Genomic DNA, 15,395 nt, shown 5'->3' on the forward strand with positions numbered 1-15,395 from the left:
AAAAACCCTACTAAATATAGTTTTAACTAGCTATGTAAATATTGTCTATTTTGTAATGTCATTTTAATAACGAATCTGATATCACCCAGTAAGTCTTAAAAGACTGTACTCAGTCCTAACTGAACATACAGAAACCATACAGACTGTTTTTCAGTCATGGGCAGTAAGCATACCTTCCTTTCTTTTTACCCTAAAAGTATATTTTAAAAAAATTAACAATACCAAACAACAAAACCAAAAAGGAATACAGAGGCACTTGTTTTGGATAAAAGTATATATACATAGGCAACAGGGCAATAATCCTCAAGCAAACTAAAATTTACATACAAATCATTTGTGTGCAGAAGTATTAATAAAATAATTATAACCGTCTATAATACAACTGTAAATGTCTAAGTTCACAATCTAGCTCTTTCGTTTTCTAGACAAGGTGCCCAGGACCAACCCAAGGTCTCATAGCTGATTACTGTGCCAGAGCCTAAACTGAAGTCAGGTCTGATATAAAACCCAGAACTTATTCCTCTACACTAACCCTTCTAACAATAGGATATTTACAGTTATAAATACTACAATTAGCTAGATCAAGAAAAGGAGTAAAGAAAAAAGTTGTGGGGGGAGGGACAAAAGTTTTAACAACTTTATGTTAAAAGAATGGTGCAAAAAACTGGGGACGAGCAGAAAAGAAAAAACGTTAGAAAAGAATATTCAGTATTATTATTTCAGTGATTTTAAAATATGAAGACTGAATATTAGATGATTTGCTCTTTATACCAAAAGACCTGTCATACTTTCAAATTCAGTTTTCCATTCATGCTAAAGTCTAGTTAGACATCATTTAACACATTTCATCAAGGATTCCAGGCTTTTCCTCCTAATACTCATTGGAAAACATGATTTTAGTATTGACCACGACAAGCAGAAAATTCTACCTTGAGTTCATCAAACCGGAGTGTGAAGTGGAGAATTTCTGCAAACTGTTTAGCAAGAGCCTGCTCTCGCTCTAGATGCTGGGTGGGAGAATATGGGGTACTGGTCAAGGCTCCCAGAAGGCCTCTTAATGCTGCTTCTAACAGAAAGATAAAAATGTTAAGGTTTTTGTATCTCTCTGATATTTGTTTATTAAAAAGTGAACAATTCATAAATGTTTTGATTTCAATTCCAAAAAAGGTCTCTAAAACACAAATGACCTACATATAATCAAAACAATGAAAGAACTTTAAATTTTGCCATTAGTCATATATTGTATATACTCAAATTGAATACTTTTTAACACAATGAAACTTAAAAGGGACTTATTCAATATGTAAACCCAGGTTTCAAAATAACACAGAATGCAAATGTGAATAACATCAGGAATGAAGGGCAAATTTAAATTCTTTCACCATTCCACATAGTATAAAATTTGCTTTTATGAAACAGTAATTATTACCTCTAGCTGAATAACCTGTTCAATAGCACTATGTCCACAATCAAATCTATGTGGCTATGACTTGATTACCAACTTCTTATACCTTGAAGAATACACCACTTATTTATAAACACAATCTTCTTTCTTTTAGTTACTAGGAACAAAATACGGGGTTTAATAAGCTTCCTAGGTTATCTTTGGGCGTTGCATTTGGGACTGTAATATAAATATTCTAATTTGTTAAATAGCAAATTAGCTCCTTTGAAATAATTCCACCTTTGGAATGCAAGATCAATAAATACTATTTTTAAAAATGAAAAAACCATTATTTCACTTAAAAAAAAACCCTCAAACTTAGTTATAAGGTACAGAATCAGAAAACGATACTAGATAGTTTAGAGTTAAATGATGATATAACAACATTAATAAATGAATGTCAGGGCTGGGGATGTGGCTCAAGCAGTAGCGCGCTCTCCTGGCATGCGTGCGGCCCGGGTTCGATCCTCAACACCACATACAAACAAAGATGTTGTGTCCGCCAAAAACTAAAAAATAAATATTAAAATTCTCTCTCTCTCTAATAAATAAATAAATAAATGTCAGATTAATAAATATTGATGATAAATTAATAGATTTATATCAGATCAACCCTTAAGAAAGGACCGGCTCTACTATTTGTAAAGATCCCTACATTGCTTTTTTTTTTTTTTTTATGAGAGAGAGAGAGAGAGAGAGAGAGAGAAAGAATTTTTTTAATATTTATTTTTCAGTTTTCGGTGGACACAACATCTTTATTTTTTTATGTGATGCTGAGGATTGAACCCAGCGCATGCCAGGCGAGCGCGTTACCGCTTGAGCCACATCCCCAGCCCTGCATTTTTTAAAGTAGATACTCATTTAACTTTCACCATCAACTATGACCTAGGCATTACAGACGTATAAACTGAGTCTGAAATAGGTTAGAGCACAAGGTGATAGCTAGCAAATGCCAGGTGTTTCTAACTCCCAAGTCCAACTTAATAAACTCTCTTCCAAATAAAGCAACATTCTAGGTAGCCTTCAGTAACCTTATTTAAGATATGTATCTATTATGTGCCAGGTACTGAACTAGACATTTCACAGACATTATTTTCCATCTACACAATAGCTCCAAATAGCAGCTATTAACCTCTTTTAAGTCAGTCAGAAAACTTAACTGCTTCCTCTATGCCAAGCTCTGAGAACAGAAGAAGATATATGCCCACAGAAAGCCTTATTATATATAGACATGATTCCAGTTGTGACAAAAGCTAAAAAAGAGTGTGTGGTACAGGAAACAGTGGAAAAATATACAAATGGGCCTCACCTAGCTGAAGGCAGGAAAAGACTTCCTTGAATAAGTGACATCGGGGTTGAGATTGGAGTGCACATAAGAATGAGCAGGAGTTTGCAGATAGGGCAGGAAGACAGACCCTGAACTGAGAAGAACACGACAGTCACAGAACTGTAAGAAGACCAATAAGGGTGGAATAGGGAGGGCAAAGAAGAGTGTAACCAAAGACCAAGACAATACATATACCATGCATGCGCCATGTCAGGCACTCTCGCCTTATAATTCCCGTGTCCCTGGAGAAACCATTTAAACATGGTAGCAACATCATCAGATTAGTATTTAAAACCTCACTTCATCTGCAGTGTGGAGACTGGATTGTAGGGTATTGACAGAGCTAATAGAGATCTAAGAGTTTATGTGAAGAAGACCAATTAAGAACAAAATTTATTTTGAAAAAAACTGTTTACTTCTCCCCAAGATTCATTTCATGTGTCAGTGTTAATATAAGTGCAAAGTAAAGTTTGAAAAACATAAGAATAGAAAGATATTACAAGAAACTATTATAGGATGCTAAAGAGAAGAAGAAATTTGTATTTGCCTATATTTAATCAAGTCTCAAGGTTGTTTTTTGTTTATTTGTTTGCTTTTCTGTTTTTTTTTTCTTTCTTTTTTTTGGTACCACAGATCTGATACCAGGGTGCTCTGCCACTAAGCTATAACTCTATACCTTTTAATGTTTTAGTTTGGGACAGGGTTCCTATTAAGTTGCCTAGGCTATCCTCAAACTTGGAATCCTCCTGCCTTAACCTCTCAAATAGCTGGGATTATAAGTGTGTGCCACCATGCCCAGCTAAATCTCAGGGTTAATAGCAGTATTCCACATGTTCTACTACTTTGGTGAGTGAAGTCATGTGACTTAGTTTCAACGGCCAGTGACCAATAGCTACAGAACTTTATCTCTATGAATGGCCGAAGTCCTCATAGGTAGAGCTACCAGAAGAGGGAAACTTAAGATGGTAAGGCTATTTTTCTGCCTTTAAAGCTGCTGGATGTATTCTCACCCTGCAGTCTGTATTGGTATAAGACCTACAATTTCCTGCCTTAAAAATCTAAGACAGGGCAGGATTGTGGCTCAGCGGTAGAGCGCTCGCCTAGCACAGGCAAAGCCCTGGGTTCGATCCCCGATGCCCAGCACCACATAAAAATAAAGATATTGTGTTCAACTAAAAAAAACACACAAAGCCAAACAAAACAAAAACAACAAAGGACAAAGGACTCCACAGAAGGTGGCCCAGACTCTCTAGCTGAATTGGAAAGAAAGGATGGTCAAAAAAGAAGTGATTCAGGGATTAAACTCCAATGAAGCTCCTAAAACAAAACCATATGGTTAGAAATTTTAGGAAAAGCAGATGACAGAAGGAAATCACTGAGCTACTAAGCTCTGAATTCTGAAAGAAATAAAGGACAGCTTGTCTTAGAATGAGAGTCAAAGCTACAAAATCAAGTCGGAAGAAAAAGACAACTAGGAGAAATAATGAAGACAAATCAGTTCACAGACTAGAACCCGAAGGGGGAAGATGAGATGGTAAAACAAAAAGGAGGTCTCTGCAGAGTTTTACTTTAGAGACAACAGCTATCTGTTCTCACCAAATGCCATACATCCATTCACAAACACTAGCCCTTGCATCCTCACATAACAACTCAAATGTGGACAAGGAGACTTTAAGACAGTAAGCAGACACGACCACAATTACTATGGGTACTATGAACTTTTTATGTAGATTTAAATAGATTTAGCCCAGTGACACAAACTCAACACGCTGGATGGATTTGCTCATTATGACTCAAGGGGCACTCCCAAAAATAAGCCCCTTGTGCAGAAGGAAGACCAAGGAAAGACGAAGTGATGTGCCTACTGTGTGATCACAGAACTTTCACTAGGTAGCTGTCTCAAAAAGAATGGTTCCAAGGCTCAGACCAAAGCAAGCAAGTATCAGAGTTCCCCAGACCTGTTAGCAAAATTCAGTATCTTCTTAAAATGAACAAACAAAAAAAAATCCCCTATACCTTCCACATTAGTCAGGTGATACGCCCTGCCTCTCTACATATAAATATATAAACCAGCAAGGATCAGGATCCCTCTTCTGGAGTATAACCCCTGGTGATTATAATACTCAGTTCACACAAACATCTCCATAGGATCGAAAGATTCTGTGTGACTTGATATCCATGTGGTGTTCCATGTGCTGTTTGTGGAATTTATCTTCATTTCTGGCTCAACAGTGCAGTAAGAGATGAAATGAAAAAGGATTAGGGGACATAATGGAAAGAACTGAATAAACAGGAGGTACAGAGAGAATATTGAAACTCAGTGAAGTGCAGTGATGTGATCCAGACCACACAGCTAATAAGTGACAACATGGGCCATTATGTCTCCAAAGCCTAAAATTACTATTATGACTGCTTCTAAATACCTAATACATAGGTGCTGTATCATCAGGTGTGTTTATCTATCAATATATCACTTACTCATTTAACAAACATTAAATATCTATTGTGTGCAAGAGAGGAAATGCTTTCTGCCAGCTGGGAAACTAGAAAATATAATTAACCAGGTTTATTGATCAAAAGATGAGGGTACCATTAGATCCTAAATTAGTACTTTAGAGAAGTCCCTTGTGTACAATTATGAAGGTTCAGGGTTTCCAAATGTTAACAGCAAGATGGATAGCTTTTTGCATTTACTTGTGCTACTACGTTCCTCAGCTGAAATGGAACAGTGCCACTAGACTGGTTATTTCTTATGGTTTAAATATAGGAAAACACTGAAGTCCAACTTGTTTGGCCTATACTTCAATTATTATTATTTTTTAAATGACATATACTAAGAGGCCAAGATCACTTAAAGCACTTTAAAAACTTCATATGCGCCTATGTATTAAGCACAGGAAAAGCTCTAAATACACAGAAAAAATAACTGAGATGAAAGGTCCCAAGCTGACAGAGGTACAAGGGTTTGCTAAACTATACAGATACTTGATTGAAAGGCAAATACTGTAAAAGAACTAATTTTTATACTTAGGACAATAAATCATAATTCTTATTTAGAGTAATAAAAAGAATTTATATAAACAACCACTCTCTTTACATTTAACAGTCTTCCTCAGGCCCATGAGTTATTCAAATTTTTGTGTTCTTAAGAATCATACAGGGAAGGACTGACTATAGAGTTGGAGACAAACTCTTTCAAATAGTTTTCTCAAACTAAAACCCTTTAGTATATAAAGAAATAAAAGCAATTTTCTTATGAAATTCTTCTTGTGATAATTTGTTCAGAAAATGATCTAAATAATTCAAAGACCTGGGTTGATAGGGATTATAAGCAGATCCCAGCCAAATTTAGTACTGTGAACATGAAATACTCTTAAATAATTTTGACCTTACAGATGTCTTTCACTAAGGAAGTAATAATTACAAACTTTCAACTTACCTAACCTCTGAGAAAATTCATAAAATTTCTTTAATTTTCCTACAAGTGGAACAACTGCACCCCATGCCTTCTCTTGCAACTTCTCATCTGCTGGATGTTGGATTGCCTTTAAAATCCAAAGAATAAAAATAGTTAGATTTTTAAAAATCACAAGTATCATTTTTTGCATTAAAATACAGGTTTTAGAGAATGTAGAAAACCCTGATACAATTTATAAAATTTAGAATAATGCACCCACTAACGCCGGGAGTGGACCTTGTCATCTCCGTCAATACTTCAACTCTATTACAAAACATTTTCGTTTTCTTGAAACAGATATAATGAAATTAAAAAATTGAACATGTGTTTGTGAACCAAAAAAGTAAGGCAATAAATGAAGATGCCATCTCTGGGAATAGACTACGAAATAATAATTCAAATTCCATGGACTGAGCCAGCTCTAAGAAACCTAGCAAGTATTTACGAACCTAAATCAACCTCAAAAATGTGATTTAAAAGTTGTCATACTCATTCCTGTAATCTATATTAGACTTCAAGTTTTCTTAGTTTCTTCTGAATAAGACAACAAAAAACCTAGTTTCAAATCTAAAAAGGGAGAAAATAACATAATCTATATATCCTTAATATAAAAAAACAAATGTTTCTTTCAATATCCAACCTTTCAAGCGATTGGACAATCTTTTCTGAGTATTGAGGGTTATCCACAAATATATTTTCTTGCTTTTATCTTTTGTCTACAGATGCTTTCTTCATCCTTCAGAGAACTTCAAATTTAAAGCATGCTGTGAATAAACTAGCTACAAATCAAATGGACTGTATACTGCTTAAGTTATTTAAATGTGTCAGTAATTTCAGATTTTCTTGATTTTTTTTCAATACAAAATTTTTGAATGCTGCTTAAATTCAACAGCAGTCTAGAGCATGTTCTATATGTTTATCTAGAAATTTCATAATATTAAAGAAAATCTGACACAACATATAACAATCCTAGTTTCACATATTAATCTGAACACTTCAAAAAGTTTTTGATATTATACTGATATAAATGGAAAAAAATCCTTTTAGGCTCAAGCTCCGACTCAGTAACATTTTATATCAAATAATATAAATGTTTATTATTCAGGAAGTAATCAAACAGATGAAAATTAAAATTTCCTTTTCTGAAGAAGCCCATTCAATGTTTCTTCCAAGAATCTACAAGTTATTTGCTAAATATAAATTCATTCTCAAAATACCAAAAATGTCCAGCAAATGTCATTCATGTTCATAAGTGAAAAGGGCTCACAATTCCCGTGGTGCCCCTGGCCTGAATTTCGTTGAAAGAGCACATGGGTGCTCTTTTATGACAAACATTTCTTCAAAAAAATATTTATTTATTTTAGTTGTAGTTGGACACAATACTTTTATTTAATTTATTTATTTTTATGTGGTGCTGAGAATCAAACCCAGGGCCTCATACACATTGGGTGAATGTTCTACTGCTGAGCCACAATCCAGCCCAATGACCAACATTTTATGGGTCTCCTTCAACTTCCAGTCCTTCTCTACTCAAATGAGTTTCACTGTTGGCAGGTAAGGTTTCAGGTCAACACATATGAAAGCTTAGCATACAAAAGGGCACTTATATATGTCAGTGGCAAGGTTATCCTGTAGCAGCAGGTATTTTTCAAAAATGTTAAAACTGTTAAGGACATATCTCAACATTAGTAGAAAGTACTTATTTTCCTTGAGAGTAGTATATCCCATAAAATAAGGCTTTGACTATTAGTTTCTAACTTATATCACATTTTGTTTTATTTTAAATCATGTTTAAAAAATGTTGTTTAAAACAAATATAATTCTACATCATTAGCGTATAACTAATAGGAAAGTCCCAGTTTATGTTAGGTTTGTGTCAGGCATGGTGTTACGTTGTTTACACAAATTATTTATTTTTTTACTTGCAACTCAAGGAGTTGCTTCTATATTTTTGTTATAGTGAGTAAGGGCACCAGAAAGGATTTATGTTCATATTTCCTTTTGAATTATAGTTGCTTGGAATATATTTTCCCAAAATACCCCTGGCACAAGAGTACAAACAATTTTAAAGTTCTTATTTTATACATTGCCAACCTGACCTCCAAAAAGACTACCACCATTTGACACTATCACTTGCACTGAGATTATCTTTTCTTTATGAAACAATTAAAACTTCTTGACAGTACTGTCTACTTATTAGCATGGTTTAACATTCTTCCTATTGTCTAAGCTTTTTCATGGGTCATATGGTTCAATGCTCTATTGAGTCTTATTAATTAATCAGCAATATTAAATCTTAATATTCAACTATGACCATTATAATTATTAGTTCTCTATATATTGGACATACACTGAAGTTTCACTAGTGCCTTCTTTCTTAATTTGTTTATCTACTATTCAAAAACCTTTTTAATTTGTATCATTAAACCTTCATTCACACCACCATACATTTCAATGAAAATTTCAACTATCTGAGTAGTTTACACGTTTGTTCCCATCTACAGATTTAAATGCAGTTTTTTTTTTTTAGTTTTGTAACTTCCATTTCATATCTATATTTACCTATTTCTTTGTTCTTAATTCTTTTACCAAACTGGTGGTAACTTTATAAGTCTTAAAGCTGGGAAAGGTCAATCTCTTACCACTACTTTTAATTTTTTTCTTATACTTTGGTATTCTTCAGTGTTTTTAAGTGTATAAACTTGGGGGGAAAAAAGCCCTTAGGACACTTATGTACTTCTCCCTTATCACCAATCATGGCATAGTATGAGTGAACTACATGTGGTTAAACTGTATCTCCTCAGGAAAATAGCACCACTGCATGGATCTGGCATCCTAGGGGAACTTCATCTTTTGGTCACAGAGTTAAGAGCTCCTGGTTTCATAGCCCTAAAGCCCTCTTTGAAATGTCCTATATATAAGCTTTCCTATCATTATACTCTCTGGTAGAAGATTACAACTAAATCTTAATATGCATTCAATTACTTCTATATATAAATTGAAGGAAATACTATTTTTCATTATACAGAATCTTTCTAAATATAGCAGAACAATCCTTCTACTGGAAAGTATTACAGCAACAACAATAATGATCAATAATGAAGAACAACAGCATTCTACCTTTGGGGGAAAAAAAGCAAATAGATAACAAATGGTCTTTGTCTCCATTATGAATGAGATTTTTTTCTTTATTGTTTATGGGAGACAACTATAACCCCATGACAAGAATTCAATTATAAAACAAACTTGAATCAACATGAAGACACTATCTAGCATTTATATTATATTAATATTATGGTGCTAGGAATCGAACCCAGGCACCATGCATGTCTCTACCACTGAGCCACATTTGTAGCACCATTAATCATGTTAGAACAACTTGTGGACTGGTAAGACTTACAGGAAAAGAACGATTTTACTAATTAGTTGTTTATGATTTACTTAACATTTAAATCTTTCCTTTCCATACATGTTTGATTTTTCAAAATGTTTAAATGTTTAGAGAACTTGGTTCACAGCAGCAGCTACATGCCTTTGTTTACTGAAATCTTAAGGTTTTAAGCTAATAATATTTCTAAGATTATTCTAAGGCTATATACTTATTTCTTTAGCAGTTAACAGCTTTTAATAAACATTATGCCAGGTGCTGATAATATCCAAATATGCAAGAAACCAGGTTCACTCTCCTCAAACTGGGGGGCATAATGGTAGAGAAATAAATACCAGTACCAATGGTTTTACAAAGGATATTGTTTATCAAAAAAGAAATATGTGTGCAGTGTCAGGCAAAGGGGTAACCGGAAGTAGAAGACTGGAAGGAAGGATAGGAATTCAACAGGAAAATAAAAGAAGGGCAACCCAGACAAAAACAAGGAAGTATGCATGTGCAAGACAGCAGGGCACAAGCAATCCAGTGCAGGAGAGGCAAGAAATGGAATTTACTCTCTCCGTAAGTCCCCAGAAGCTAACCACACCAAAGCCATGGAATCAATTCTCCCTCTTCCCTTACATTAAATATCCAATACCACAGTATCTCTTGAACTGTCATCTTCTAGAGTCTGCACTTTACTCTGCCTTCACCAGTAGTCCAAGTGCCAGAAGAGAAATCAAGTAAGATAGGAACTATAAGACCAAAAGAATGGTCTTTGATGACCTCTGCACTCATTGTCACTGAAAATAACAGAAGCAGAAAGTGGGGAAAATGAAAAACAAACAGTGGGCCCTGCCTTAGAATATGGTAATGAAAAAAAATGAGATTCAGGTCCAGAGGCTAGAGAATTTCTCTATGTCTTTAGGACAACTGAGTAAGTACATGCTGAGGGAAAGTCAGAAAAAGAAAAGGAAAGAAGAAGAAGAAGAAGAAGAAGAAGAAGAAGAGAAGAAGAAGAAGAAGAAGAAGAAGAAGAAGAGGAGGAGGAGGAGGAGGAGGAGGAGGAGGAGGAATAATAATAATAATAATAATAATAATTAAAGAATAATTTGAAAAGTAGTTCCAGAAAAGTATGGAGAATAAAGGTAAAGAGGTAGGGAACCAGCATTTCTGAAAAGTAGAAGAAATTAAAAAGGAGAGGACTGGAAGCCTGGTTAAGTTCAGAGAATGGGCAGGAAAGCTTTTGAAACAGAGCACTCCACACACCTTCTTGTGGTGCAGTCATGGGAAAGGAGGGCAGTGGGGAGGGAAGTGGAGGTGAAGAGACCACACCCTGGTTGATTTCAATATTCTCCTAAACAGCTTAGGAGTAACAAAAAAATACTGGCAGAATGAAGCCACAGAGAAGTCATGTTCTCCCCACTGCCCAGAAAAAGAAAAACATACACAGTTCCCCATGGAAATGGAAATTTCAAATGCAAGAGCAACCAAAACAATGAAGCTTCCTTAAAAACACATAAACTACACATTTGTCAACACTGTTTTCATCCTTGTATCACTGCAAACACTTCCAAAATAATGCCCAATGTTCTTTCTTTATATGTACTATTTCATATGAAATGAAGAATTAGATAACATTAAAAAGAGGTGAGACATAGCTAATATTAGTTTACCTAGAAAGCACATAAACACATTTTACCTCTCGTATTTCATGGCCTGCTCCTCTGTATGACTGCAAGTCCTCCAAGATGCCTTCTGCATCTTTTAATACTACATTCACCTGATTATAAATTTCCTTCTCAGATTCTGTAGGCTGGGCATCTAAATAGCAGGAAAGCACAAGAAAATTTACAGTGACATGAATTTTTTTAATACACGTAAACTCTAAGCAATTCACACAAATTTTCAAAGATGTTACATTTATTCAATATTAACTTTGCACTTAGAAAAGATTAATAATTTTTCCACAGTTATACATTTGAATAACTAGCCTCACATTTATAAAAATTACAGAGATTTAAGAGAGCACCAAATATTACTATTTAGGTTACAAATTATGACTTGGTATAGTAAATTATTCAAAAATTAAAATTAAAAATGTAAACTCTGATATTCTTTATCATCTCTTTTTCTACTACATTGATCACTGTCACTCACTAGTGACTGTAGATGCATCAATAATTATTTATTTTAATGCAACAGAAATGAAAGCCTACTAAAATATCTTGCTAATCTACAGTTTAAGACTAACACTACTTTATTTTCCTTTAAAGTTCACTTTAACAACTGAGTTCTGATAAGAAAAAGTAAAAACTTCAAAATAGTTTTTAGATACTCTTTTCTAGGGACCATTTTGAATTGTCTTGACAAATAAGATCACATAGGGCAGGGTATACATATTTAAGAATAAACTAAGGCCATATCATTGAACTTCACTGCTGATTAACAGAAGGCCAAGATTTCTGCACAGAGGAAGTTCAAATTACAAAACTGTTACAGAATTCCTGAGTTGGTGAAAGCAAGATACTTTAAGATACTATAAGCGAAACTACAAGACTATCAATGAAAAATTTAAATACTACAGCAAATACGGAGTTTCTACACACTTGGTACTGAGAGAAAAACTGAGGGAAAAAAACAGTTATAAAAACATAATCAGGGACAACATATGGGCATTTTCACCACCTGTGGTGTTAGCCAGAAAACATATGCTAATGGTGATGAAATCTGGATTTCTCTCTGCTAGACTTGAGATAACAGAAACCCTATTTTTAAAAACTTGGTCACCTGTTTCTCTAAAGCCAAACCTTTTTAATACATTTGTTTCTTTTTCTTTCTTCCTTTCTTTTTAAGGAAAAAGGGGGACTCCACAAGGACACATTTCTTCATAAATCTTTCCAACTAGACCACACTTGACATTGAAGGTAAGGCATAAAGCACTTAAAATGATAAACATTATGATTACCATAATGTTTTAGAGGAAAATTATGCTGGCAGGATTCCTCCATGCTAAAATAGGAGCGAAGGGAGGCAGTCCAAATTTATAAGATGAATTAAGAACACTTCTAATAAATCTCTTTGTCTTATAAAACCAGTACCTAGACTGTCTATAACCACTTCACCTCCCCACACATGCAAAATGATCTATTTACTCCTTTACTTAAAAAATTTAAAAGAAACTTAATTCACACATGAAACTAGGAATAAAGATGCTTTCAAATTACAACTTTATTTTGTGCTAGGGGCAAGTCATAATTCCAAACATCAAACCTGCCAACTAATCAAAAATGTACAACATATAATTTGAAAAAAATCAACAATTGCAGTACCAAATTTTAAATTTAACATATTTAAAACAGTACTACAACAATTAAGTAACACTAATATGCAAAGCCAATTTATAAAATTTGTGTTTATATATCTGTTCCCTTATTTTTCAAATTTCTTTTCAAAACTTTGTAAAAAAATAAAAATGCTACGACAAAGTAATTAATTACACAGAAGAAGCCAATTAAAACACTAAAGACTCTGTCCAAATCTACAAAGGCATCACTAGATTTTTAAAAATCAGGATTTGTCATTATAGCAGTAAATTTTTATAACATTTAGCCAGACCATCATTTTCAAAAGTCGTAATTAGACACAAACTGAAAAGAAGGCACACCCATAACTTTAATACTTACACAAGAGGCAGCAGAGGAAAATACTTTTTACATGCAAAAGTGACAATTTTATACTTTTTCATTATGGAATTGTGGAACTACAGACATAACATCAATAATAAACACATATTATAGTTTGAATTCATGAAGTGGGAATTCATGACAAAGGACAATATTTTATTATACATCTAAAGCAATTGTGAAGTTTGAAAACACTAAACTGTATTTCTGGTGTGGTGACTAGTTGTTAACACAAAAGTATGACACTGAGACACACAGACGAAACAGTTTCAAGTAGAATTAAATAGACCTTGTAAGTAGTTAATACTAGTAAAGGTTTAATAAGTACAAAGAAATTTAAAAATAAAGGAGAAGATTCAAGTTTCCCCTAAGGCTGGGGAAAACACCCAGCACCACACTGGTTAAACATTTGTTAGACTGTCACGGAAAGTCACGTTTATAATTTTGAAAGCTGCTGAAGACTGCTGTAGAAATGAAGACAAACAGAAAACAGCAGACAGGTACGCGCTACTTTACTGGAAGCAAGTCATGCAAAGGAGTGAAATACTAGGGAGGGAAAAGATTGTATAAAACAAAGCATTTTTTCAAAAAATGGCCTTATATAATATGCAACCAAGACTTGTCACTTTGATTTTTTCATAGCAAAGAATGGCTTTACTATTTCAAGAAAAATGTACAGTCTGATAACTAAAGAAACCTTATCTGATTGCAAAATAATGTACCTACTACTGAGAGTAGACACACTGATTGTTTAAAGATAAAAATGAATTATTTTAATAATTTCACACCTGTTTCCTTAGGGTAACAGAAGATGATTCACTAACATATTTGCTAAAATTGAAGATATTATATTTTAAAAGGAATGGCAAAATAGCTATGAAAGGAAAAAAATAAAAAGCAAATCAACATAAAAATTATAATAAAGTCTTTCTGCTTTAATCTGACATTATATTCATTCACGCATAAATATTTCAATCCATCTCTATAAGCTTCATTAAGTCAGGGATCAAAATGTACATTCCAGGGGCTGGAGTGTAGCTCGGTGGTACAGTGCTCATCTCTTATGTGTGAGCACTGGGTTTGATCCTCAGCACCATACACAAATAAAGAAATAAAATGAAGGTTTTGTGTCCATCTACAACTAAAAAATTATATGTATATTTAAAAAGTACATTATACAGGCTAGGGTTGTGTGGCTCAGTGGTAGAGCACTTGGGGCACTGGGTTCTATCCTCAGCACCATATAAAAAATGAGTAAGTAAAGGCACTGTGTCCATCTACAACTAAAAAAGAAAATAAAAAAAAAAATTAAAAAGTACATTCCATACCACTGGTAAAGTATATAAATCAATACCTAAATTTCCTATAATATTATTTGAATGAATGAGAAGGGTCAATAAATAATCCTCCAACATGAATTAAAGGAGGCTATTATGCATTTTTTTCTCTGAACATATAACCCTACATAATTTTATAAAAAGAAAATTTTAAATGCCACTAGAATAAATAAACTTCCAAGTATAGGATCAAAGCAATTGAAAATGTATGTGAGAAAATGGAAAAAAAAATAAAGTTAGCCTAAAGAGTGGATACCTACATTTTTAAATGATGGTGGGGAAACAGGCAACACAAAAAGACATTGGAGGAAATGTACAAGTCAAAGGGAAGGCACTGTTAAAACAAAGAATCAGAGAAAGGGTACTCTAGTTCTCATTTATGAATGACCACTTCCTACTCCTATTCTGATCTACCTGGATATAAATTTAACAAATATAAAACTTCTATTACTTACAAAGTACTCTGCTAAGATTAAGAAGGGACATAAAAACAGTAAGTGTCCCACTTCTTCCAAGGTATGCAAGCTAAAGATGTGTCATTAGAATGAGCAATAAATTAATGATGTTATAAAATAGTAGGAAATTTCAAGAATGAGAAGAGACTTTATGGGCTCCCATTCAGTGTTTTTCACATACTTTTATCAGCATAACTGCTATAAAATTTTATGGAGCGATACTGGGATTATATCTTAACTGCCACTATGAAATAAAATAAAAATGAAATTTTATCATATAGATGTAATTTGTCTTAAGGAAAAAAATTCCCCCTGCCCAAAG

General features: G+C 33.7%; 1 protein-coding gene and 1 non-coding gene across 13 annotated transcripts in view; both read right to left on the reverse strand.

The window, feature by feature from the left end:
* The window catches only part of Cyrib (CYFIP related Rac1 interactor B), a 141,748-nt gene that overhangs the window by 12,135 nt on the left and 114,218 nt on the right, over positions 1–15,395 (reverse strand). For all 12 annotated transcript variants that reach the window (XM_076835749.2, XM_076835747.2, XM_076835756.2 and 9 more), the window contains 3 exons: positions 11,298–11,419; positions 6,211–6,316; positions 930–1,066 (listed from right to left, as the gene is read on the reverse strand). In XM_076835749.2, the coding sequence (XP_076691864.1) occupies positions 930–1,066; positions 6,211–6,316; positions 11,298–11,419 (365 nt within the window). The remainder of the gene's footprint in view (positions 1–929; positions 1,067–6,210; positions 6,317–11,297; positions 11,420–15,395) is intronic.
* Positions 9,017–9,141, reverse strand: LOC143382405 (small nucleolar RNA SNORA25). Its single transcript, XR_013088967.1, has one exon. It is a non-coding gene; the product is annotated as a small nucleolar RNA SNORA25 (small nucleolar RNA).

The sequence above is a fragment of the Callospermophilus lateralis genome, chromosome 16 (assembly GCF_048772815.1).
Source record: "Callospermophilus lateralis isolate mCalLat2 chromosome 16, mCalLat2.hap1, whole genome shotgun sequence".
Taxonomy (NCBI): domain Eukaryota; kingdom Metazoa; phylum Chordata; class Mammalia; order Rodentia; family Sciuridae; genus Callospermophilus; species Callospermophilus lateralis.